General features: G+C 40.0%; 1 protein-coding gene and 1 long non-coding RNA gene across 3 annotated transcripts in view; both read right to left on the reverse strand.

Moving 5' to 3' along the window:
• ROCK2 (Rho associated coiled-coil containing protein kinase 2) overlaps positions 1-24,005 on the reverse strand; it is a 97,678-nt gene extending 73,673 nt beyond the window's left edge. For both annotated transcript variants that reach the window (XM_067294295.1, XM_067294294.1), the window contains exon 1: positions 23,756-24,005. In XM_067294295.1, coding sequence (XP_067150396.1) covers positions 23,756-23,896 — 141 coding nt within the window. In that variant the 5' untranslated portion in view covers positions 23,897-24,005. The remainder of the gene's footprint in view (positions 1-23,755) is intronic.
• Positions 5,936-14,830, reverse strand: LOC106494771 (uncharacterized). The gene is made up of 3 exons (XR_001294358.2): positions 14,807-14,830; positions 8,772-8,854; positions 5,936-8,109 (listed from the first exon to the last, which is right to left on the reverse strand). It is a non-coding gene; the product is annotated as an uncharacterized lncRNA (long non-coding RNA).
• Positions 24,006-27,228: the final 3,223 nt, after the last annotated feature.

Here is a 27,228-nt window from a genome sequence, read left to right on the forward strand (position 1 = left end):
CACAGGCCATGTAGGCTATATATAAGTCAAACCAAAAAACCCTAAAATCCTACCTTCTGTCAAGAAGGCAGCACCAATTTACGAATCACAAGTGCCCCAAGTTCCTAGGGAAACGCACTCTATAGGAAGCAAACCAATGAAGTCTTCTCCAGGAAAAATCTCCAAAAATCTAGACCCCATGCAGATTGTATAGCTATATTTTATGCCAATGACTGTATTTCACAGCAGTACCAGCAGCAGAGATTACACCCAGCATAATCCAGCACAGCCTTCTCACTGCGCATAAATGAAAAAGTAGATGATCCCACAACAGCTGTTACTTGTACTTCCCAGTATAACCTGGAGCGCAAGCAGACTTTTGGACTGAGACACTTGCTTGGAAGAGGTGCATAATCGGACAACATTATCAGTATGCTTCCCCTCTCCTCCTCCTCAGTTTTCAGTCTTCCAGAGTCACAGACCATTTCTAATCCATGCTCCAGACTCAGTCAAGCAACTGATTCCTTCAATGGGATCTGTATAGCACTAGTTTAACAAAACCACTACATTCCCACCCCTTTGTTAGCCAAGCCTGTAAGACTGTGTACACTGAACAGGAGGGGCAAATGATCTCAAGATCAAAGTCTGTCAAGTGTTGTAAATTAAAATAAGCAAGGGTTTAAAAGTATCACCCATTAACAAGAAAGTATCTACCAATGCAATGAAAACAACTCAAACAGTTAGTATCATCATTTTTTGTTGTCACTTGCTTATTCCAATTTTTGTAGGTGTTGCTACAATTCAGTTACCAAAAGAAAACTTTACTTGACATGTAAGAAATTCAGAGCTTTTTTTAAAGTGTTCCTTGTCTATAGTAGTATAAACACATTTTTAAAAGTGCTAAGTACTTTCTATTTAATATATTAAGAATACTTTAGATAAAACCTGAAAGCATAACATCTTGATATGAAATTGATAAGAAATATGACAAAACCTTAAAGTAACAAAACCTGTAACTTATTTTAAACTTGTACTAAAGGGAAAAATGTTTACTGCCCGCCATCATTTGGGACTTTCGGTGGCCCTTATAGTGACCCTCTCACTATATAATCTATCCGCTGCATGAAATTTTAGTCCGACTTCAAAAAAAATTAACAATTTGAAACAAATATGTAGCATATACTATATAAAATACATACCTAAAAGGGATCTATTGCTTTACCCATATTTTCAGCAAAACCAACAGCTATTCACTGCCTTTTGGCTAAGAGCGTGCAGGAGTGTATCTCAGAGCAGCAGCTCTCAATGCGGGAAGCACCAGCCCTCCGCTCCCAGGGTGAGGGCTGAGGATGTGCTACGCAAGGGGCTTTACCGAGAGGGGAGCAGGAAAAGTGGCCACAGCCAGGGAAAGGCCTTTCTAGTCCTGTTGCCCCATATTTATGATTACAGTGAGGAACACGGGCTTTACATCCCTTTCCTCATTCATATGGCAGTCCAGCCAAATCCAGCCCTGCAGGGTACCGGAGCAGGGTGGACGGTTGGGCACTGAGAGGTGACAAGATCACTCTGGGCCAGAGAGTCGGCCGAGCTGCTTCCCTTCAGCACACGCCAACTCCCTGGGGCCATCGGAGAGCAACATCGGCTGATTTGAACATTGCGGAGTGGAAGAAGAAAAGCCCCAAACCCACAGACCAACATTTTCAATACTAGGAGCCTACCCTTCACTCACATATTAAATCAAATACGGACTTCAGAGCACAAGCCTCATTTTTAATGCTGACACAGGATTCTATCCTAGTTGAAAAAACGTCAACCTTGTTTGCCAAAATGCAGTTTACCAGAAGTTAGAGTTGACTACAAGTATGGGCTATTTTGCTTATCAATTTGACATTTACAGTTGCATTATTCAATTAACAAGAATGCTAATAAGGACATGAATTCATCTCCTTTGGCATGGATAAATATTTTAAATATGAAATCTCTTACTAGCACAAATTACAGATTTTTTTTTTAATATGTTGTGCTAGGAAAAATAAAATCTACTACAGATAAACTAGCAATAAGTAAATAGAAACAAAACTGAGAAGACATTTTCACTGCAAGCCTCCTGAGTTCTGAAGTTACTTTTACATGTGCAATCCAATTTTACTTCATAATATACATGCAGACATGCAAATGTGCTCTGCTGTATATTGATTTCTACACACATCAACTGCTGCAACTAAAATTATATATGCAAAGTCAACAGAATAAAGTTTTCATTTTTTACAACGCTTAGACAATCATACTTTGCTTCATTTTATGAAGTTTTCCGCTCACAACAGGAAGTGGATGAACACAAAACAGAAACTGAGAACAGCTGCTCAAATAGTATCCCATAGAAAATACAGGATTAGATGGGAAAATTGTTTGATTTCCTGATCTGTCTCAAAATTAAAAAGGTATTACATAACACTTACCCATCTGCACTAGCTACTCTGTGAATGTTGGTGTGAGAAACAGGAATTTTTAACAAATAATACAGTGAAATGTAAATTATTTAAAATATACATGTCAAAATTAAAACTCCTGGTATGACATCATACACGTATTGAATTCCGACATTCTTGAGTGAAAAAGGTCATCACATGTTGTGATGACTTAAACCATGACATTCTAAGCAAAATCACCTTCTGATTAACTACACAATTATGCCACATCACAATTAAGAGCATTCTTCCAACCAGCCACCATCTTAATAAATCAACTCAATTCTTTAGAATATTCTCACTAAACCAAAAACAAGGAGCGTTCAGAGACCTTCAGCAAGCTCTTCAGGAGCCATATGACACAGCTGCAGGACACCATCCATCTGCACTTCATATTTCCCTAAAAAAGCTAGGTCTTTGCCTGGACAGAAATGGGCTGAATGCTAATTTTAAAGTCACATAGAAGGATGAAGATAACTGAAATTTATGCTGGGATTTTTGGGCGACTCAGAGGTGTGTGAAGTACTGTCTGTGTGCATGCAGAGGTAAGCTGTTCTGTCCATCAGGCATGGTACGGAGATGAACACTTTTGCAACCTCCTTTTGAAAACCAAGTCACACCAGTTCTTTATGCTATGGAAATAAAGATGAAAAGGTAAAGTTTCTCACAATTTTCTTTGCATTGCATAAGTCACCTCAATCAAGCTTAACTTTATTTTTACCGAAGTCAGTGGAATTGTCTTATCTTAACACTTAAGGCTTTCAGAAAAAGAGTTACTTTTATTGTGTCAGTAATACACTGTCAGAAATACATTCATTAAACAAAGAGATGCTGTTGCATTCCTGCTGACTTCAGCTTTTTCATTCTTAGGTTTTTTTTTTTTTTTTCTTACTGTGGCTCCATCTCAGCTTAATTTCCAGCCAAAATTTCATTCTCTCAAAGCTGATTTTGCATTATTTCAGTAATTTATCATTAACTCATCTTCACATGAAATGCTTGATTGCAGTCATATACCTTGTTCAGAGCTGCAATGTCTTACTCAGCCAGCATATTTATAAATTCTCACATTCATCTTCACTACATAGTCTAGGTTGCCATGTCATTTCTTCTATGATTCTTCATCCCTGCAGTACATGTGAACAGATCTGCCATATTAGCAATACAGGCTGCATTCCTTATCAGACCAGGCAGGATCCTCTTCTCCCTTGAAGTTAGTGCCTTGTTTAGAGTTTAGATTGCTCCCCGAAGGTTTTTCTTTTTCTAATCCCCTCAGTGGCAAAAAACAATAGTCAAACCTATTCTATATCTATACAATGGCACTGTAACAACTTAAGGAAAAGCAGGAAAATTCAAAGGAAATGCTGTTAATTACCATTTAGCAAGAGATTCTGAAGCTCTATTGCACTGAATGATACTGTTATCTCAGCATCTTCTTTGAAAATACTAAATTTACCACACAGTTTTAGCATCATTACAAACATTTTTCTTCCCTGTGCTTCGAAGAGACTTTTTGAGTGAGCAATACTGCACAGTGAAATTCAACAGAAGGACCCAACTTAACTGAAAAGTTCTGTCAGTAAATTGGCAAACGTTTGAGAAAAATGTTATTTAAGAAGACTTCACAAGCTTGAGGAGGGAGCAAAAGAGGTTCTGTCAGGCACCATCTCCTAAGGAGACACACATCATTAATTAAAACATCGAGGTTTCAGAATGCCAACACTAACAGAATGCTTGGGTGGCCATATAAAGTTGCAGCTTTACATTTCTAGTATTTATTTTCCATAATTTTTTGGAATGCAGCTCCTATTTTAAAAGAGAAGTCTTTCCAATCATTAAGCTTTAGTTGTGTGATTCATTTCACGTCTTTAACATGATACGGTTATGCAAATGAGAAGATTAATAAAAACTCCTGTTATGCATTCCTTCCCTAACATACAGTTTCACACTAGGAATAATGCACCTAATAGATTTATAAACAAAATCTATGTGCGCTATCCCTTCTTTTTACCTACCTCAAGGTCTCAACATCTCAAAATACATCACTTATACAAATAAATTGCAATAGATATTGCACGTCAACTAAATGGGATGCATAAAATCTATTTTTAAAAGTAAATTTATAAAATAAAGTGAATAAATTTGCAATTTATGTGTAAACATATTATAATCTATTAAAATCACTTAAACAGGAATGCATTAAATTTAAAATAAGAAAAAGCCTTGGAATTGTAGTAAATGAATATGATTCTTGGAATGCGCAACCAAGTAGTTATTTGGTATATCTTTTAACCAAGCTTGAAGAACTTCCATAAATAACATGGAAAACTGTTGAAACTGTAAAATATGTTGATAATTGCTTTGTTTTAGCTCACTGAAGAAAAATGACCAAAAGTAGTTCTTGTTTGGGGTGATCAGATGGAATTTAGTGAACAACTTTTACTTTTTATTAAAACTGACTAATTGTGATAATTTTCATAGAAAATAATTATAAGTACATGCCATTCTAATATACATGCTGTATCAAGGACAACTGTAAAATGAATCTGTCGACATTTATTTCTTGCAGCTTGCCCAAAACCATAGAAAGCAGACACTATGTTGTTGACACTGTCAAGAAGCAGCTGAATGAAAATTGCAGAGGCACCCAAAGCTGAGGTCTGTGCTATAGTTAAGTGATATGTGATATCCCCAGCACTTTACATGCTTGAGTATTCTTGAGTACTTCTCCACCTGACTCTTCTCAGAGCAAACCACCAAAGCAGGAAACATGATCTTTTTCTTCCAAAGGTGGGTATGTTATAGGCATCTTACAATAAGTAAATCAATTATACCAACCGCAGAAATTTTCAGGGCTGCAGATTAACCAGTCAAGCAGCGTATGCTTGCATATAGCAATAACCTATTCAGGTTCTGCGGGTGAAGCTCCCCGAGAGCCTAAACCCGTCTCCCTGTCCCCAGAGCAGAGGTCCCCAGCCTGCTTTGACTCAGCAGCCGTGCCTTTGCAGTCCTGAGCAAGCCAGCTCAGGGAGCTAAGCTGCACAAGCCTTCTGTAGGGTTCAGCTTTGGCCATTTAGCTCCCTAAACCTGCTCACTGCAGGATCAGATGAGTAAAAGTCAGTGCCAAGGCAGCAGAAAGGAATACAGCAACCAAGACAGATCAGTTCGGATTCATGGGAATCGTCCCCGCCAGTGTCATTTCACTCAAACTCCAAGAGCCGGAGGGAGTTTATTCTAACCTATCAATACAGCTTCAGACGAAAAGGAGGAGACATATTGTGTCTTTAGAACTAATTGTTCCTGGTCATAATAATTAGTCTGTTTTAAGTACAGAAAGTATTTTCATAACTGTGTAAGAGAAACACACTAAGCTTACTATCAATAGTTATTAGTTTATCTATAAGAAATCTTTTGCATTGTTGAGTTATACTTTACATCCAAATGGAGAATGACAGAAGTCTCAAGCAAAAAACACCCCCTACACAGTCAAATAAGTCATCCAAGTAATTTCATTCTTTATTTTCTGACCAAAACAGTGGAAAAATAGGAAGATAGTGAATATCTCTATACTAAAACATAAAACCGTTTGAACATGAATATAGTACATTCTTTTGCTTAGGAAACAGAATAGGAATTTTACAAAAAGGGAGTAAGAGAGAAAGAAATTCATCTGAAGGTTGAATTTACACATTGCATAAGGGTCACACTCGGTTGCAAATCAACATATACAACTGTATTAAGAAATACACTTTTAGGAAAAGATTCATCATATAAATTGCAGTACTGGACATAAAATAGAAGCATTTAAATTACTGTTAAAATTCAACCATCTTCTATCTAGAAAAGATGATATCACTTTCACTCTTCACATTTTTTTCATCCTATTTAAGACAATGGTTACATCCCCCCTTGTAAAAATGTTATTTGTTTGGATTTAGATTAAGCACCTTGAAAAATGTTTAGCTTGGGTTCTGTGTATCCTTTCCTTCAACTGACACCCCCCCAAAAAAAACAATAAAAAAGTCTGCAAAAATTAAAACAGCAACTCTTTTCCTCCGCAACTTCCAATACCATTCCACAGATAAGCACTAGTTATTCTTTCATCTTAAATCTTGGTTGAAGTATTGCCATACAGTAGCATGGGCACGAAGACTCCTGGAGCCCAATCTGCTGTACAGAGCACTACACTGTTCCTCCACAGCCGGACTAGCTGTCTCCAGGAACTTGTCTTTGGCTCCTGAGGTTGATTTAAATTTTGAAGACTCTGACCTTAATATTCCTTGAGAAAGCAACGCACTCATGAACTGCACGTTATGCACGATATCAATGAAATCTCCCACCCCAAAATCCTGGGTTATTCCTCTCCAGCAAAGAGGCTTTCTGAAATAGAGAGAATCTTTATCATCTTTACCCAGAAGCCTGAGCTTTTGAGGGACTGATCCAAAACTATGCAGTGAAATTACACACAAATTAAGGACCATGGGAATGCTCACCAACTTCCCATATGTAAGATGCATTTCCTCGTTATTGCTTATTCACTACAAAAAGGTCCTTAAACATTGTAGCACGGAAGCCAGTGTTAGTGCTGATGGAAGAGAATATAATTCCCCAAATCCTAAAGATAAAGAAAGCTTCCAGTAGTTTTGAAGGTAGTAAAACTTATAAATCTGAAGAAAGTTTACACTGTAGTTCTTCACTTCTATGGAGCTCATTAAAAAAAAAAAAAACATAACACTGAAGTGTGTTCTTTCAACATAATTTGAAGTTTGTTGCAGAAAGTTTCTCCCATATGTACTTAAAAGGTTTCCTCAATTAGCAGTCACCTAATCCACAGTTACTTATAAAATGAGTAGTTGGGAAATAAAAAAAGATTTCAGAATTAAAAGATAATAATTATTCTTTAAAGATGGCCTGCATGCATACTGAGAAAAGAGGGAGAAAAAGAAATAATAGCTGGTTATTATTTGACAGTTTGGGTTGAAATTGCTCTTCAAAGACTAGATTAGTAAAGGTAGTGCAGTTCACTCTAAGACTATTAACCTATATATAAAATTGAAGTAATTTTCCCTAAATGCTTGACAAAATGAGATGAACGTGACAGAATATCTGTCAGCCAATATCACCTGGTTAAACTTACTGAAAAGTTCTGAAGGGAAGAAAGGACAGGTAACATATACACTTCCTCACTAGAAATATAAAGAATATATTATTTTTTATTAAATTTCTTTTTACTCGAGTCTTACACATCCCTATTTGTCAAAGTTTCACACAGATATTCTAGCAACAGAACAAAACATCTGGAGTCTAAAAACAAAACCAGTGGACCCAGGACATCTGCTCTCTCCTCTTCCTCCAATTTCTCCCCACCTATGGCATACAAAACTCACTCCAAAATATAATGAAATATCTGAGAAAGAAGTGGATGGAATTGCAGGGTTGAATGTACTACCAAATACAAGCACAAGTTGAATGTACTACCAAAACTCAGAGAAGGTAAACTGTTTTATTCCAAATCAGTAATTAATAAACTTACGAAATTACATGCTAACAACATACATATTCAAATATTAAGACTAAGATGTAAGGAATTCATTTAAACAAAACACATTTTTATTAGGAAATTGATTTCATTTGTTATTCTCAATTGAAGCGACTCCATGTTGGTCTAAGATGACAAGAAAGATTAACATGAAATGGATACAACGAATATCATATATATCAGAGTTGACTAAAAAAAAAGCAACTGCAGACACAGTCACTGGCAATGATGATCAAATCCACAGTGCTCTGGACAAAAACACTATCTCATGCCTAATTCTGGGCACATAAGTAGTCCTATCTAGTTAATTGGATTTACTAAAACGTTTGAAGCTAAACATGCATGTAAGTGCTTGTAAAACTGGACCCTAAAAATATTTCTGAAAAACATCTATTAAAACAAAAAAGTAAGTGCCTTACAGAAGACTTTCAGGAATTCATCTCTCTAGGACCTATTTCGTTTTTATTATTTGTTAAATAATAAAAAGTTATCCTAGTCTAGCAACAGAATCTGTATACCTTGGGGAAAGAAATTTATAATAGAAGACTTCAGAGAACATACAAAGCCCCAAAGAAACTCCATTACGACAGAGGAACTTGCTTCACTTCTCCCCCCCCCCCGCCTTTTTTAATATTTTTCAAGCTCACTTTAAAATAGGGCATAAATTCAAGTTTTGGTAGAACAATATATATTTTGAATTCATAGCAGGTGAACTTTTAGATTGCTTTTGTTGAAAAAAGAAACTTTTATAAAAATAACTGAGTAATACCATTCCTTGGAATACATACTTCTCTGAATGAAAATTTCCTTTGTATGTCTGACCAGGAGCTCTTGTATCCATAGAAAGTGATGCCGTCACAGCTCTTGAATTCTAATGTCGGGAGAAAAATTTTTTTACCACCCCTCAGTCTGTTTTGTTACAAAACAAGGCTCAGAATTGCTGAATATCAAGCTATAAATAGAAAATAAATATAAAACAGACTGTGGTGAAACTGCAGGTGTCCATTTCCTCCATAAAGCATACTTAGCGTAGTTTTATAAGATTTTAAGGTAATAAATTGAAAATACCAATTCCCTTGCAACTGTAGTAAATGTACATTACATTGACCTTTTCTGAAAGACTGTCTTTTCAAAGATTAGTGGCAAAAACCTACATCAATAAAATAACCAAGTACTTACTTAATAGTTTACAAATGATATCCATCATTAAAAATGTTTTTCTTTTATTGATTCTAAAATAATCTAAAACAACATTTAAAAGCCTACTTGCAGTGGAACCTTCAAAATAGTTTTTATCTGTGATAAACATGCATCCATCTCTCCTTTAACAACCTAGAAGTAACCCCTCATTTCTTTAAACTTCAACAGCCTTCAGTATAATGCCACTGATGTAGTTGCTCTGGTGTAAGAATATTAAAGTAGAAAATCCTCCATAAGCATAAGGTGAAATTAATATTTGTATAATTTAATCCAATAAAGTATCAAAGCAAGCTGCATATTAAGTCTACTTTGTGCCAGTAAAACACAATGGGTGTACTGGAGGTTTACCCCTGGTGGAGCAATGGTAACACAGCACTAATGACGATTTCCAAATATGGAAAGGCAGATAAGACCTCAAATTAGTCACTTTGGCCCTTCATATTTCAATGGCTTCTACTATTTATCACTATTTTCAGAAGAAAATATATGCCAGTATTTATCTTTAAAGCAAGATTGTTTACACACACAACTCTATTGTTTCCTAAAACCAAGGTGAAGGAACAATAGATTAAAGCAATGGACCACAAAATTGTAAGAAGTAGGTTTGAGCTACTTGAATTCAAATCCCTAAAGCACTAATAAGAATTTTCTCCCATGCAAGATTACTTCACAAGTTTCTTCAAATTAAATCTTCCAGTTTCTACAGCTTTCTCTGTATATAGGCTAAGACAGTGTGCAATTGCCCCCTTACCTTCTTACACAGACCCCAAAGGGGCAGCTGAACCCATCCCACTCTGTTATTCTAACCCGATCTTCTGAGTGTCTATCATCCTGGTTAACTTTCTAGTTAGTCTAGACAACTACCGCTGTCACGTAACAGCTACAAGGCAGATTCCAGCGGGCATCTGCAAAACAACTGCAGCATTTGCCTCGCAGGATACGGAGCTTGGTTCCTGCCACCATGCTCCCTTCAAAGCTGCTTTCCAATGCACCTGGGAAGTTTCATACCAACATTTTGGCAGGACACACAGTCAAAAAAGTAGGCTGCTCTATTGATTAATTCAGGTGAGTTTTAATGCAGATTAGTTACCCAGATCAATTCACAATGCACTAGCACAAACATTTGCGTCACCATAAAGGTGGTGGCCCACAGAGGCAGGTGGAGCTATTTCTTTAACTGATAGTGAAAGTATTTGCAGAACTCAGGCCTTAAGAGTTTGCTGGTTTTAACCCATCCGTATAACTACTGGAGAAATTCTGGTTTAAAGATTTAGGTTAAAATGTTACTGAGATCACTCAACCTCAGTTCTTCATACTTATGTTCTATCTTCTTGAGACGGTTAAACATTTCTTTTTCTAAAACTGAAGTCTGCTTTGTTCCTCCCTCCAACAGTATATAATTTTATCAGTTCATTTACAAACATCTTGGAATATAAATATATTTTTGTTAAATATATAAAAACTTGATTGTGACTATATTTAATGACGGAAGCCCTTTAAATAAATACCAAAATACGCACACCGTTTTCTTTTAAAATAGACATAGACTATTGCAGAATAAACCCACAAAAACCTTTATTTTAAATATCAAAACCATCATGTCAGTTCTGCTTCTAAATGTGCTATACAGGCAGCAAAGCCAAGTCGGTTCCATCAAAAATAACTTTTGCACATACATACCATTGAGAATGTATGCCTGTACTCTTCTGTGCGTACGTGTACGACCTATTTTCAAAGAGATGTTTTGTTACTGTAAATGCAGTCAGTTCTTTTTCCTTATAGGATCTATTTAGTGCAGTCATGATCCTACGGTCTATATCGCTTCCTTAGAACGTGCCTGGGAAGCTGGTGCCTGCCTTCCTAAAATACAAAAGGGTCATGTTCTTTGTCCTTCTAGTTTCCTTCCTTGAGAGCCCCAGGTACTTGTTATAGACTACCTGCAAGCAACCAGGCTAGTCTTAAATTACTGCATTATTTACTTCCGCCTTGCTGGCCAGAGTCACCTGGCCCAGGGAAATACTGGCCAATTCAATCAGCTTGTGTCTGCAAAGTCTCCTCTCTTTCTGCTTCTAGAAGTCATTCAGAAACAGATACTGCACCCTACAGCGCTTTAAGGTTTTCCTAATCCCCTGACTACTCACAGATCTTAAAAGGATGAAAACAGAGCTTGCCTGAAAAGACAGAAAGACGTCCTAGAGGTCTGTCTTTACGCCTGAGAGAGATTTTTACGAAGAAACCAACATTCTCAGGAACTTCAGTCTCAGCCTGACAACGAAGTACTTTGTACTCGTAGGTGTATTTCACAGTCTTTTTGAGATAAAGCTATTACAATAAAGGACTCCCAGGTACTGTAAATCTTGAATGAGATATATATTTTCCATTATATAATGGTTTGCAAGGTTTTGCTATTATCTTTAAATATTTGGGCAATGAAATGTTGCCCTAATCACCATATCATTTAACAAAATTACATGCATGCCTACCTTTAATGAGACAGTTAAATTCTATCAGAAATTACTTACATACTGTTATTAAAAATATCACCTGTGATTATGATAGCTAAAAGAAATTTTAAAAAAAGGGAAGAATATTTTTCAGCTTATTTAGCTTGTGTTTTTCCCAACATGGTCAGTTTACCCTTTCTGTGTGAATTTTGTCTTTGGGAAAACAAAGAATGAAAAAACATGATTGTGAAACAAAAATCTGGCAAGGAACTCAGAGCTAAGTGAATACTCCAAACGACTTGGAGAAAAAACAAAAAAATTTAGATTTCAAGTCTTCAAGTTCATTGTCGTTCCAAAAATGGAAAACAGTTTTCCCATAGATACAATAACTTCACCTTTTCTAAAGTTTCCTTAAGCTTGAACAACAGGAGTTCCTGATAGGCACATACTATTTTGCCTTTCCATTAGATCTGAGCAGACCAATTTCCACAAGATCACCTGAATCAGCTGTTTCCTGAGGGAACCCTATTCTCACCTTTGAAGGAGAAACTCCCGAGTTGAGAGCAGGAGTATCTAAACATGGCTAAACGCTGGGGCGGGGGGAAGAGATGTACGTATGTCTCTGAGAGCAGCACCGTAGCACGCATGCCGTATGGCACACGCGCAAGCTGAGCGCACAGCACACGAGCTACCTAGAAGCTGCACAGCCGCACTGGAGTTGCGCTACCCTCCACCAAGCAGGGCCCACGACTCGCTGCCATAGCTCCCTGCCAACACACAGCCCGCTTTGGAACCTGACCTTGTACCTCCGTGTGCGCTAGCAGTGGGTGGGGTGTTTATTAAAAAAAACAAAAAAAACAAAAAAAACCACATCCAGTGTGCACGGAAAGCTTGCCTTTTCTTCTCCCAAGCTCTTCTCTGCCAATCCCCCTAGCTACTAAAGCAACATTCAGATCTGGGGAAGCAAAATCCTTAAAAACGAAAAGCAGCTTGCCAGCCTCACTGCACATCGCTTAAGAGCATGACCCTAATATTTCAGGCTATTCCAGACAAAGTCGTGCCCCCAAAGTGACTCAGGTTTCTTGTGCTTCCTTACTGTCATTTGTGGAAAATCTGTATACAACTACCTACATGCATCTTATTGTCCAAGAGAGTTCAACCAGAAGAAAAATTTGACCAAAGGACCAGGACTAAGTCCATTTACTCACAGATCAGTATTTTCAGAACATGTACATAGGAATAGGATCAGATAACAGGAGTTGCACTAGTTTAGATTAAAAGACCTACTTTTCCTTTGCCACCTCCCTCTCTGCTAGAAGAGCAGCGGTAGAGAATTTCATCACAGTATTTCTTAGCCTGTTCTGCGAAACTACATCTAACGTAGGAATCAAATTAAAACCTAGAAAGGAACCAGCAATTTATGCTGAAAGAGGACCTTGACAGCGCCCAGAGAGAACGACCTGTTCCAGGACTACCTCAGTAACAGGAAATTAAACAACACCAGTACCTGAGCTCGCAGGTTCGACTCAACAGCCCCTGTGCTTAACTGTTAACACGGCACCTTGGACAACTGGGGGTGACAAATTTAACGGGATGGACAGGGTGAGACCGTGCCAGCCAGCCTGCGCGCTAGAGAACGGCAGGACCCTCGCTCTGTTTGCTATATTACTACAGATGTAGACTTGCAGGCAAGCGAAACATTACTTCCAGGAGTACTCTGCATACAACCGAATACTAGAAAAAAAAGTTGCGATCCTCTCATGATCTATACCTATTTTCAATATCACTGGTACTGTAAGATATTAAGGTGCTCTTTTTTCCCCCTCTTTTTTTCAGTTTTAGAGGACATCTATCCCAATACTGATAAGTTTTTGTACATTAGAAAATAAATCAAGACATTATGATACCAATTCCACTACTCAGAAAATTACCAGGTGTATAAAAATAAGAACAATTCCTAAATGCTAAGAAATGATTGCAATCACATGGTAGCCTCTTCTGATACTCCTGCTCTAGAAATTAAGCTTAAAGTCAAAATTAAATTAAAAAAAAAAGTTTTACCCAGGAATAGAACGTACATAAGGCATTTCTTCAATCCTGCATTGTACACACTACAAAAACTCAAAATAGCTTACGCATCATGCCATTACCCCCCTTCCCCACCAAATTCAGTACACATTCTATGTAACACGTAGACAGGCAGAAATAAGCTTAATTAATTGCACATTGCTTGTTTTCTATTTTAAATATACTACTTGGCTCTTACGTATAGTGAAATTTCACTGATTTACATCCGAGTCTGAAAGACATACTGTGCCTCATCTTCCCTGATAAATTTAGACCATGTGATTTCAAAAGAAATAATACAGTATTACCAAACACACTTTTGACAATATAGTCTAAATAAAACACAGCATACTGTACAGAAAACCTAAAATAAACTCTACAGTAAGGCTCAATATATAATATTGTATGTGGCATTCTATTGAGTAAAGTAAGCCCTGCAGTAGATTCATATAAAATGAAACTAGGAGTTTTTAAATAATGAACAATGACACATTTCACAGAATTCATTTTGAAGCTCCATTTTCAGTTCTTAATACACTAAGTTTTAGCAAAGAAGCTGTTAGATGTTTTGACATGTAGATAAGGGACAGTTGAAACTTTGTTCCTTGAGAAAGACTGCAGGGCACATGTGGGAAAGAATACTGATATTTCTTCTAAAAAATGAAGAGCATGGAAATAGTTTATTTTGATACTTAAATTGCCTTTCTTCAGAGGTAACCAATGATTAAGATAAATGAAGTGATTCATACCTCATAATGCTACTGTTTCAGATATACAAACAGTACTTCATCACACTGCCCACATTTGCAAGGTTTCTTCATAATCTTAACAGTTAGAAATAACTTTCAAAACAGAGAAGTAGCTAGATGTATACACTTTAAAGTGTTTGCCAACACAGTATCTTCTCAATCATCCCCATATATTATGGGGACACAGCTTATACTAGTATATTCTACTGTTTCTTACATATTTATTTTTTTCCTCATTCACCTTTAAATTATTCCCAAATGGAACAAACACCACATTCACGCAAAAGAGTATTTTTGCTAGCTTAGCTGCTGCTACATTAAGATTTTGCCACCACTGACAACTGGAGTTCTACTATTCCCTACCTTCCTGACACACGTCAACAACGTGGCTGGAGTGAAGACAAGCCCTTCAAATCTGCGGATATGAAGAGTAGGGAAAGCCAAAGTAGGACAGGGATTCAAAGAAGAAAAAAAAAACACAAACAAAAAAAACATTTTGCTCTGCAGTCACTGAAGGTAGTATTAAATATCATAAATTGAGTACATTTCATTACAGTTTTTAATAGTGACATTTACTATTGAACTTAATAAAAAGAATGAAAAGAACTGGGTCTTATTAAATTTTTACAATTCAATAATAGAAAGACTTTTTTTTAATCTTGAAAACCTGGCTATTTCTAGTTTACTCTATCAGACCTATAGCTTGGTTCAGGTGCTTATAGCACAGCACAGATGCAACTCTTAAATTTTAGGAAATTACCACTACTTCATATCCCAGGAGAAAATATTAAGCACAGAATAATGTTTAAATTAAGAGCAGTAGCTGCAATACAAGAACAAACTGTCAGTATCTCCTTGCCACATGAGTAATTCAAGTAGTTGTCTTCAGTTACCTTTGGTATGAAAAAAAAAAAAAAAGGTGGGGGGGAGGAGGAGGAGTGGGGGGTTAGTTTACAATCCAGACTGATACACATTTAAAGAGATCATTAAATCAAGTATTAAAAGTATTAAAAGCTAAGTATTAAAAACCATGTCTTAATCCCATAAATGGGCTGACTTTTAGCATTAGAGGAAGAGGTCCTGAAACATTTGCTAGGGGAAACGGACTGTGTGCGTATATGGCTGCTATTAGAATGTTTTTCATTAGTCACTAACCAAAAACTTCAAGCATAGTATTATTTTCTGCACTTCCCCATTTTCTCGCGCTACCAGAGGGACTAATTCCATTGCTAAGGGGGAACCTCATGGACGCTCTGTCACACGCATTAGAAGTTCTTCAAAATGAGCGTTCAGGAGTCATGTATGGTCATAATATTGCTTCTGCCCCTTTTCACACAGTTTTAACCCAATAATATCTCACATCTACGAATTTAACTGCAGCTTGTTCCAAATCACTTTAGCCGCCCATAGGAGCAGTCTGCCACAACACACATCCCCCCGTATAGCAGATGGTGCTAGAAGTCATTTACATATAAAACCCTGCGCCCTCTCTATGCAACAAATGACGAGGCTCCTCTCCCTAATCTCTCACTCGGCTTAATCAGTGCTAAACACAGTTTAACTGAAAACGAAGACCAGAACAAACCAGTTTCAGAAACCACAGGGTAAACCAGTTTAAAACTAGTTCGTGCATGAAACAGAACAACATTTTCATAGCACAAGCAGGCCTGATTGCACACCCCTCAACTGAAAACTGTGCTGTTGTAAAAAACCATAGGGCATAATCTCTTTGAGGAAGATGTGTACATACATACACTACAGTGTACTTATCTACACAGCACATTTCACTTTGAACAGAAGAAAAATATGGAGAGGATCAATCAAGTTGTGCAGTAACAACACACACGAGCAGAGTACGTTTTCCAAATTCACAGCTCATTCACGAAAAATAATTCCCAAGAAACACTCAAAGGTATTTCTCATCTATATCATCTCAGGGCAAATCTATGCTGTTGAGAGAGCAAGGCTTGATTTTTAATCAACAGCTAAGCTACAGACTTTGGACAACTACCTGCAACAGCAATGACAGACTTGCAAAAAGAACAAAGATGCATAACAGCCTTTAAATAGTAACTGAAATTTTAGTTAAACTTTAAATTGCACTCAGAAAAAGTGGGGAACTTTAGCATTTCTCCTTCTAGCTATTTATTTGTTCAGTAACAGTCACATTCAGCATTATTTGTTTTGAAATTGAAAAAAGAATAAAAAATATATTCCACGAACATTAGCTTTTCTTCTCTCATCATGACTGCAAACCTTTCATGTCTGCATATGAGCTCCACTTCATTTCCTCCTCAGGAAAAGTTAAAAAGATTGTAAAGTTTGGGGGGGACTCATCCAAACATAGTCCTGCTTTATTACGCAGGATCCTGTTGTTCTGTAGTTCAAATACAGACTAATAAAAACCAGCAGACATGATTTAGAACAGTCAAGAAATACAGCAACCACTCAGTTATCTGAATCCTCAGTGTTCAGAATTAAAGACTGACACAAAGTTTCTTCATGGTCACCCTCTTTATACCAGACAAGCCCACTCTAAATATTAAATTCTTCTGCAGTGTGAGTTAAGAAAGAAAAAGAAAGAAAGAAAGAAAGAAAGAAAGAAAAAGAAAGAAAGAAGCAAGCCTCATCCTCCCCATTTTGTAAAGTTGGAAACAGAAAGATTTGCCAAATGCAGTGTCAGCACTCGATTAGAGTTTGGAGCCTCCGGAGTTCCACCCTTGGATTTATCCCTCCAAACTATACTGCCTTACTAACAAAAAATGAACAATATGACTCTGGTATTAAAGCAGCAATGCTGTTCCTCAGCATCAAAATCCAATTATCTCAGTTTGGGCACACAGAAAATATAAAATACGCAATTGATAACCATTTGCAAGAGATCTGACTTAGGTAAACTGTTCTATGTAAAACAAAATTAATGAGAGACAGGCTTAATGAAAAGTTACTTGTATGCGCCAGATTTCTTTTCTTCTCACATCTACCATATCCCAGCTCTTACAACAACTGAGGCAGAGAGTAAACAGGAAGGCAAGCGGATGAAGAAAGTTGTGCATCCTTCCCTTCACGTGAAACAAACCACAGTTTAACACCATGATACTTCATACGAGAGAGAGAGAGGGAAAAAAAAATTCAATTCTCTTAGTAGCTGTAACCATAGCACAGGCACAAGACAAAAAAAAAGGAAAGAAAAAAGCAAGCCAATCCACATCAAACAAACAACTGTAACAGACTATTTAACCTAATGAAATTTGGACAAAATTCACAAATCACAGTCTCCCAACTATAGTAACACTCCAATGCCTGCACATAGGGTGGTGGTCAATGCTAACATTTTAGGCACAGTATCTTAAAACCTTCTTAACAGGTAATTAATACAATGTTCCAAAGTAAGGCTGACACTTCATCTGCACGAGGAAGCTTAAATGCTACTGGCTGAGAAGATGAGCTGCTTCTGGGGCTATCAGGAGCATTTCTAAAGTTTCAGCACTGCAGCAAAGGCCTCACACGTAGTAGGCACGATTTTGGAACCGAGCATTATATTTAGTGTTCTGTTTACATAGCTCAAGACTCATTAAAAAGGTTTATTACTAACAAAAGCTGCCAAAATAAACGTAGTATTCTTGTTCTTAACCTAAGTGATGTACCAAGAAAATATTATTTTGAATAAATTTGTTACCAAAAGATATTTGGTGTTTTTTTAGAATGATTGTTTTGAACAATCGCAGAGTCAATATAAACCCAAAAAACCACCACCACCACCAACTATATATTATATATATATATATTCTTTCATTTTCTAAAACTCTGTTCAAGTTTCATTGACCTTCATCCCTAAAATCCAAGGATAGCTTCCTCATGTTAGTAATAGAAACACAGTCACATTTTACAGATCAAACATTGGCAAGAAATCATTAATTGACAGCTGCAGACACTGGTTACTGTGGTAGCAAGTTTTGTTTAATTAGGCAAGTTTTGGTACAGCTTGCATTATTAGCCAAATAGTCAAATGCTATTCTTTTACCTGAAACCTGAAAATGACCTTAATAAAACAGTTTTTAATCAACACTTGCACACATTCCCCAACTAACACAAAGGCTACTAATATTTGGAAAAGTGAAGGGTTTCTGAATTTTTATTTTATCTTATATATTTAAAGCAGAAGAGAACTGTGCTAATTCAATGGCTTGGGTTTGGGGGTTTTTTTTGTTTGTTTGTTTTCTTAAATTGTCACAAAGACTGAACAACTAAAGGATACCAGTGACCCACTTCTGCAATCCGATCAATACAGGTAAAATACTGGAAGCACACACCCTTTCTGAAGCTCATTATATTACCAAAATCTACCTACTTCTCTCACATGTGGCATTAAAAGTATCAAAGGTGAGCAAACTGGCTCTTTTTTAAACTAGTAGTGAAATGCTTTAATTCTACAGCGGAATAAAACAGATAAGAACACTGAAAGCTGTCAAAAAAAAAAAGTGCTTTTCCAGTTAGCTAAACTGCTATATATAAACCCATCATGAAAGAACAATGAACAAAAGACAACTCTGTTTCTTTAAAGCTCATCTTTTCCACCTCTACAGAAGATCTTCTGAAACCATAGATTAAAAACAGGAATAAAAATTTCTAGAGCTAAAAAAAGAAACTACAGCACAAGAACTGTATCAAAAAAGAAAAAAAATTACTTCAAGAACACAGGATCATTTGGCCTTTCCACTACTTACTGGGCAATAAATTTCCGATCAGAGCCTGCTAACTACTGCATTTTCAGCTCTTCCCTGTGTTTTATGGTTCAAATTAACAAAATAGATTGGTCTTATGCATTCAGAATTACATGCCAATAATTTTAGAAAAATGAGATAACCTTTGTATTAAATATGAAACATTCTGAAAGTGTACGTGGTACATGAAAGTAGCATGGCCATAATATTGCAAAGTGATCCACGTGTATAGGCCATGATGATCTGGAGACCCTGTATTAAGAGAGCTCAGCTTTGTGAACTGCTATTTTAACAGGGCATAAGGTTGGTACACATTCAGTTGATGGGATTCCTACGGACAGATGCATCTACTGAAAGCTTGAAAAGAACCAGAGCCATAGCTGAATCTACAGCCCATTTTTCATCATGAGTAAAATTCTAGGGTCCCAATGCTAAGGATAAACTTAGTTGAACTTCTTTTTCCATTGCACTATTCATGTTCAAACTAGCATAACTACGCAGTTTACCCATCAACTTTATTTTAACACAGAAATACATAGGGAATTAGCTTTTCAGAAAGCTTTAAGGCACATCTATCCCGGGACACTCAGGCATTCTGCTCCCTCTCCTCTCCCCACTTTTCAGTCTGCCTTGAACCTCCCCGTAGCACAGTCCAGCACCGCACTGACAACTCCAGCGCCACGCTGACAGATTCACAGTTAAGAGCTCCTTCTCTCAAAGGTTAACACAACTAGAGCAGAGTTGGAAGAAAATATTCAACACTTCGCCTCTTTAGTGTAATGTCAAGGTCTAAGCTTAATGCTAAAATCCTGTGGCTTGCACTGAACAAGACGAAGAGCGGGCACAAGTTCCTGTCTCTAATTAACTGCATTCAATTGCCATCTCCAGCAAAGGGGCCAAACAGACAACTGCAGGCAGGAGGGTGACAAGATTTGTTAGAGCTGTTTGCCACCGCCATGAAATTCTGAAGTTGAGTTCGACATGTGCTGAGGCGATACAGTTACACACGGGCAAGGAAGTGGAAGTCTGGGTTAGATTTACACAGCCTACATTGATCTATCCGCTCCAGTTTTAGAGCGCATGAAGTGTTCCGCTAACATCTATCAGCGCACTTTTAAATAAGATGTATTTGATACTATTCAAAGTAACTCGGGTAATACTGTAGATAAAGCATATATGCAAAAGAATAAAGACTTTAAATGTATTTGAGAACTGTTAAGCTGTTCTTAAACATAGTTGTCAAGCAGGAATTATTCAGTAGGAATGTATTTATAGAAGGGTTTCTTATAGATCATCCAAGGTCAAATACTATTTAACACTATCATCAACGTACGTGACGTACATATAAAAAAGTCACTGTTCTTAAAATTAGTGGATGACATAATCTGGCAGAACAGTAAATTATAAGAATACAGTACTTGTACAAAGTGGTCTGTGCAATCTAAATGTAAAATAGTTTTTCATATCAGCTGATGCAATGTTACATGACCAGAAAGAATAAGAGACTGTAACATAGCAAGATGTGACTTAAAAAAATAAATTATTTATTATAGCATATGCAACTTAACCCAGGCTCTCAACATGATACAATGAGAAAAGGACATTCATGGGGTGTCTGAAACACTAAAGGTAGAAAAAAAACCACTTCCCTTTGCAGAGGATTTTACCAATCTGAAACCAATAATGGAACAGGGTAATACAGTTCTAGTGCTCCCATTTTCAACTCTTTAAACCAAAACCAGAAGAAACCCACCAAGCGCAGGCTCTAGAACAGAACTATGTTAATGACGAGAACAGTCTCTACAGTAAAATAATTTTTAAATTTAGCAGAAAAAGGTTGGTTAGAATCATGCTACGTATTTCAATTTCCATATCTTTAAAATAGTCTTAATCGTTAACCACCAGAATAAACTAAGTGGTGAGTTTTCCATCTCTTGATGTCTCTGAATTGAAACTGCATGTCTTTTCAGAAGATATATTTTAAACAAATACATTATTATGCTCGATAGAGGCATAAATAGACCAGTGTTAAGGTATACAATATAGCAAGGATCAGATTAGAAGATCAATGGCCCTTCTGAGCCTTAATGGGAAGAGGAGCAATCAATCAATGTATTTGGTTCCATAGATTCTCCTGTTAAAAAAATAGATGGAAGTGGTCAGCACGGTACACAAAGTCTCCTCATTTATAACCACTGAACAATTCAGCTTTTGCCAGGCAATAGAATTGATATCTAGAGAAAAACAGCTTATTACCTCAGCTTTTCACTTCTTTCAAATTTGCACCATGTGTTGCAGATTAACAGTTACTTTTTTGCATTTTACAGCTTCCCAAAAATAAAACATGCACAGAAAATGCAGAATTGCAGCTGTTTATGACTTTTCACAGTGCAAGGAAATGAATTCCATTTTGAATTCCATTCCACATTTTTAGTTTTGGTTATGTTATTTTTGGAGGATGAAATAGTAGCATTCCTGCTAGACTTTTTAAGACCTTTTCCCTGATTCTTGGTTTCTGTCACTGTATTTCTACTTTTAACTGAAAACACATTTCCACCTATGATAATTTGCAGAAAAAATGAGGTATTTTACTAAATTAGTAAATTTTGCAATTTGAATATGTTTTTATCATATGCATCAGAATGCCAGCAGAGAATTAATGTCAAATTGTATAAAGCAACTGAAGCCCAGAAGAAAAGGCTTTTATGGGAAATTCACTACAAATTTCATAAACTAATGAAGAAAACTGAAGTAGTTATTATTTCATACGTATGCATGTAGAATGCACAAACTAGGAAACTTGATTCATTAACATTGTTTTTCACTTGCTGCTAATCATTTGAACAATACTTACAGAGCGAGTACAGAAAGCAAAGTGATGACCCTTACTACAAAAAAATGCATTTACAATCCAGTTGGTACCCTTATTTGGTTTGCTAATTTTTCCAATGTATTACATGAACTGATCTACAATGTAAGCTTACAAAACATAAAAATCAAGAGCTAAGCAGCCACCAATCTCAGTTTTGCAGGTTAGAACTTCTCTTCAGACTCATAAACAGTTTTTAGTGTATCTAATCTCTGTCCAAGGCAGGGGGGGTGAGAAGAAAAAAGAAACGCTCCTTTGAGTATAAAAGTAGAGAGTGCGAAAAACTCTACCAGGGTTAAGTATTAACCTGATGCATTTTTCAGAATGACTGTACTATTTTTAACTGCTCTTTTTTGGCCACAGGTCAAAGTTTTCCTAGCAAAATACCAAAGTGAAAATGCTGGGAGCGAAGCCCAGAGGCAGCTCTCTTTGCTTTGGCCTAGGCTAAAACTTATCTGAATCTAGTTAGATATGCAGCACTGTTTCCCACTCCCCTTCATTGACTACTATGCATGTCATTATGCTTCTGAATGTCTGTGACAGGAACAATACAGTATTAGAGCCTTGAGAAGAACATTTTTCAGATGTTATAGGAGATTCCTATATTCTCCACATAGTACAGGCACACATACTGCTCAGTCAGTTCCTGTATTTTGGCCAAACAGAACTGAGTCATTTGGGGGGGGGGGGGGAGGAACTCAGCCTTTAGCCTAAAGGCTAAAGTGCCTTTAGTAACTCTTGGAAGGATTGGGATTTCTGCCCCTTTTTCCGTTTCTCTTAACCGGGACAGACTGGAAATCTTGGGAGAGACTGGAAACAGCAGGTCTGAAGACCTAGTAGCTTAGTGTTAAATAAAAAAAAAAAAAAAGGAAGAAGGAAAGAAAGAAAAAAACTCCCTCTCACCACCTTTGCAGGGTTTAGATGTTTTAAATGGGGAAATATAACTCCCTTCCCACTCCTTCCTGAGGGCATGGATTTCTTACTGAAGGAAATTATATTTCATACGTTCACACAGAAAAACGCCATTTGAAATAGGAGATGGACGAATCAATTTGTCCCAATGGAGAACAAACGTGACCCCAAAGGGTCCCCAAGTCACATTTCTCCCTTAGGCGTGTCCTTTTCCTGAATTATTTCCACATCAGACAACAAATCTCGACCTCAACTTATCAGAAGACGCTCTAACATGGCGTTTTGAGGGGATGGGTACTGCACGCCGCGAAGCGCACACAAAGACAGGTACTTTGTCTGACATAAATAAGCACACCATGACGGCGAAGCGTGAAACTAGGAGATATGAATTATGCTGGGGGGGGGGGGGAAGAAAGGGAGTTTCCCCCCAGGCCAGATCTCTCCAGCGGCATTTCCCACGTCCCCCCAGGGAACTGTGTCTGGGGGAAGCGCGCAGCCCCCGCCCGCACCGTCCGTTCCGGAGCCGCCGGCTCGCCCTGCCCGCGCCCCCGCGCCGCGCCGCACCGCGCCGCGCCGCGCCGCCGGGGAGACGCGGCCCCGCGCACTCGCCGCGGGCCGCTCCGGGCGCTGCTCCCGCCTCGCCAGCCAGGGAGGATCCGCGGAGCCTCGCCGGCCGCCTCGCCCCGCCGCGGGCCCCGGCTTCCCCCCGCCCCGGCCCGGTCGGGGCCGCCCCGCAGGCCGCAGCCCCGGCCCCGCCGGCCCCACGAAGCCCCCCGGGACGCGGGAGCGCCCCGCCGCCGCCCTCACCAGCAGGCTCTCCACGTTGACCGGCGAGCGCGGGTCGCGGATGAGGGACTCCAGCTTCCTCTGGCGGCCCTCGAGCATCCCCGGCGCCGGCTCTGCAGCCTCCGGCGCCGCCGACATCTTCACCGCCTGCTGCTGGCTCATCGCGCCGCTCGCCGGGCGGCGCCGCGGCACCCGCCCCGCGGCCGCGGAGGAGGGGGCGGAGCGGGGCAGCGGCGCGGCCTAACGCCGCGGGGAGGCCGGGCCGAGGCGGGAGCAGAGCGCTGGCAGCCTCGCAGTCGCCGGGCATGAACGGCGCGGGGAAGGGAAGGGAAAGGCGGACGGGAGGGAGGGGGAGGGCGCAGAGGAAGGCAGCGCTTCCCGCCGCGCCCCCGCCTCCCCCCGCACGGGCGCCCCGCGCCGGCCGCCTCACTGCCCGCGCCCCGCCGCCGCCGCCCGGGCCCTGATGCCGCGACGCCGCGCGGAGGCGGGCGGCGAGCGAAGGGCGATGGGGCCCGGCGGGCCGCGGCCGCCGCTGCTCGGGCGGGAGCAGCGCAGCCGCCGGCTCCGCGGCCTCGCCGCTCCTCCCCGCCCGCTCGCCGCCTCTCTCGCTCAGTCCATGGCGCGGCCGCCGCTCGCTCCCGCTGCCGGCCCTGGGCCGCCGCCGCGCCGCGCCGGCCTCCCTTACCCACAAAGCCCCGCTGCGAGCGGCCGCCGGGCGGGCAGCGCTCGGCGCGGAGGCCGCATAGCTCAGCGCTCACTCACCGCCTAACTATAACCCTGAGCTCAGCGCCCGCCGCGGGAGGCGCCGGGGCTGCCGGGGGGGCCGGGGCCGCCCGCCAGAGCACCAAGGTGACCCGCCGGGCTACCGCGGCCTCTGAGCCGGCGGTGGGGCCGCCGCGCGGCGGCCCTGCACGGATTATTTTTATTATTATTTTTAACCTGTGCCCTAGGGCAAACCCAGCTCTTGCCCCCCCCGGGCGGCCCGGCGCTGAGGGGCGGCGCCGCCGGCTGCTCTGCAGCCGCCTCGCCGCTGGGCCGGTGTTTTCGGGTGGTTTTTGTTGTTGCTGCTGTTGTTCCCGCGTCAGGACCGAGAGCCGCGGCGGCTCGTACAGCGCCGTCTGCCAAGAAGAGAGAGCGCAGCATCGTGGCCTGGCGAAGTGCGACTGAGGCCTCTGCCTGTGCGTGCGGGGTAACGCGCGCGTGCAACACACACACGCGCACATACATGCACACACAGGTACACCATGCACACACACGTGCGCGCACACGCACCCCCCCGCACACAAGGTTTGAGAAGCTCAGCAGAAGAGTTTCAGGCAAAGGTGTCGCGGGAGCACACGTGGCTGGCGGTGGGAGGCCTGGGACGGGATGGGACGGGGCACGGGTCCCGCAGCGCACGAGGACACGGCACCGGGCCTGGCTCGGGCGAAGAGCTGCCCCGGGTGGATTTAGTGGCAGTGCTTTGTTTGGGCAGGGGGGCAAAGGGCTCTTTATCGGTCTGGCGGAGAGCAGGCGGCAGCGGGGAGCGCGCCGCGGGGCCGAGCTCCGGTGCGCGGCTGGCAGGGATGGGGGCCGCAGAGCCGGTCTGTGGGGAGAAGCGGTGTGGCCGTGACCCTGCGGTGGTCTGCGAAAAGGGCGGATCGGGGTGAAGCTAATGTTCCCAGGCAGAACGACAGGCGTGGAAGCGTGATCCACTACCACCGACAGGCATGGGAAGACCTCGGGGAGGAAGGGTCAGCGTTTCAGTTCTGGTGTGTTGCCTTGCAGTTGACAGCTGGATATCGATGAACTGATGTCAGAAAAATAGGCAAATATTTTAACTTGAAAGGAAGGGGAGATAGAGTCGAAGAGAAGTTAAATATATGAGTCACTTGCATGGTTTTGAGTGAGATCGCTCTATATGATGTTCTGAGTCAGGACCCTGGAGCTGAAAAACCCCCAACTCTAGGAAATTCAGATCTGAATATTAATCTGAACTTTGTAACTGGACTCTGTTTTACAGTCAGCTGAATCAAAATCCCCAAATCTGGCAGAAACACATGTGAACTTTGTGAAAAGTCAAATCAGAATTCAGACATTGTTGCTCACACTTCTCTCATCGAAACACATTTAGGAGTTTTTGAGTTTTCTGAAGGAACTGGTGAAAATCTGGGAGATATACAGTTTATTTATACTTAAGGACTGCTTAATCCCCAAAGCAGGTTGGGATCCACTCTACAGTAACGCAAAAATCCCACATAATTCATTCAAACAGTTTACTTTGAGACAAGATAAAAGAGGTAGGTGCAACAGCTCTTAGGGGTTCTACTAGGATTCGGGATGTGGGTGCTAATAGGATTGTGAAGTTACGTGGGCTAGTGCTTCAAGAGATAGAAGCTCTAAATTACCTAAAAGAAAAATAAGATTTATTCGCACACAGCCTAGTCGTAAGCGACCAGCTAATTTCTCGTAAGCAGCACAGCAGAAATGTTTTTTTAAGAAGGGATTTCAAATAGGTTTGGACAAAAGAGCAAATGTGGGGAATGTGTCTCCAGAGAGCCACAGAGCCTGTGTCAGGTTTTGTTAATGTCAACAGGAATCTTTGGGGTGACTACATCAAGCTTTGAACCAAGCACCAGGCAGCTTGACGACCTACGCTTTTCTGTTTCCCATTAACCGCAGGCAAGCTGCATCTCTTTCCATCATTTTCTTATCTATAAAATAAGAAAGTTTGTAAAAACTAATCTTCATCTGATTTATATGATTTAGTGACATCACTGAGGGAACTATTTAAATGTAATATGACAAAGAAATTCTTAAATAAGCATAACAGCTCTTTTTGCATACAAAAAACTGTGAGTGCTGTGACTTCAAAGGTGACTGTGTAGACACAGTACCTTCTTGAAATTCTTGCCCAATAGATCTATTCCTCCATCCTTAAGAACGTATCTGTTTACTGACAAAACAAGTTTTACTCTGTTAGCATTACAGAGACAAAATCACAATGGTAGAGTCAGCTGAATTCCTTTGTACAATGCAAATCCTCAACAAATTCATCAGCTGAGTTCTAACAGCAGAATCTTTATTACTGGTTATAAATGATTAAGTGGCCAAAAGAACCCTCTGAAAGTCAGAGTCCTGCCCTTAGTTTGCAGGGCTGGTATTTATAAAAATGCTGTTTTAACATGATAGCTGGGCAAATTTTATATGGATATCCTAAAGGAAAAATAACACCACCTTTTGCAGTGTTTTTGCAATTCTACCTATAATAACACATATCTTTTATGATAACACCTAGCCCTATCAAAAGCCACCTAAGGAAGAACTATTAGTACTTAGTTCAAGTAGGATAGTTTTGAAGTCTCTGACTCTGTGAATTGTCAAATGTTATTCACTGTGTTTTGTAAGGCAAAATCCAAGAGTTCCAGTGTGCTTTGAAAATATTGGTGAATATTCCTAATAGGTTTGTGCAGTATTTTAGTCCTATTGGGCTGGAGTTGCCACAAAAAAAAAAA

This window comes from Apteryx mantelli, chromosome 3, assembly GCF_036417845.1.
Source record: "Apteryx mantelli isolate bAptMan1 chromosome 3, bAptMan1.hap1, whole genome shotgun sequence".
NCBI classification, from domain to species: Eukaryota; Metazoa; Chordata; class Aves; order Apterygiformes; family Apterygidae; genus Apteryx; species Apteryx mantelli.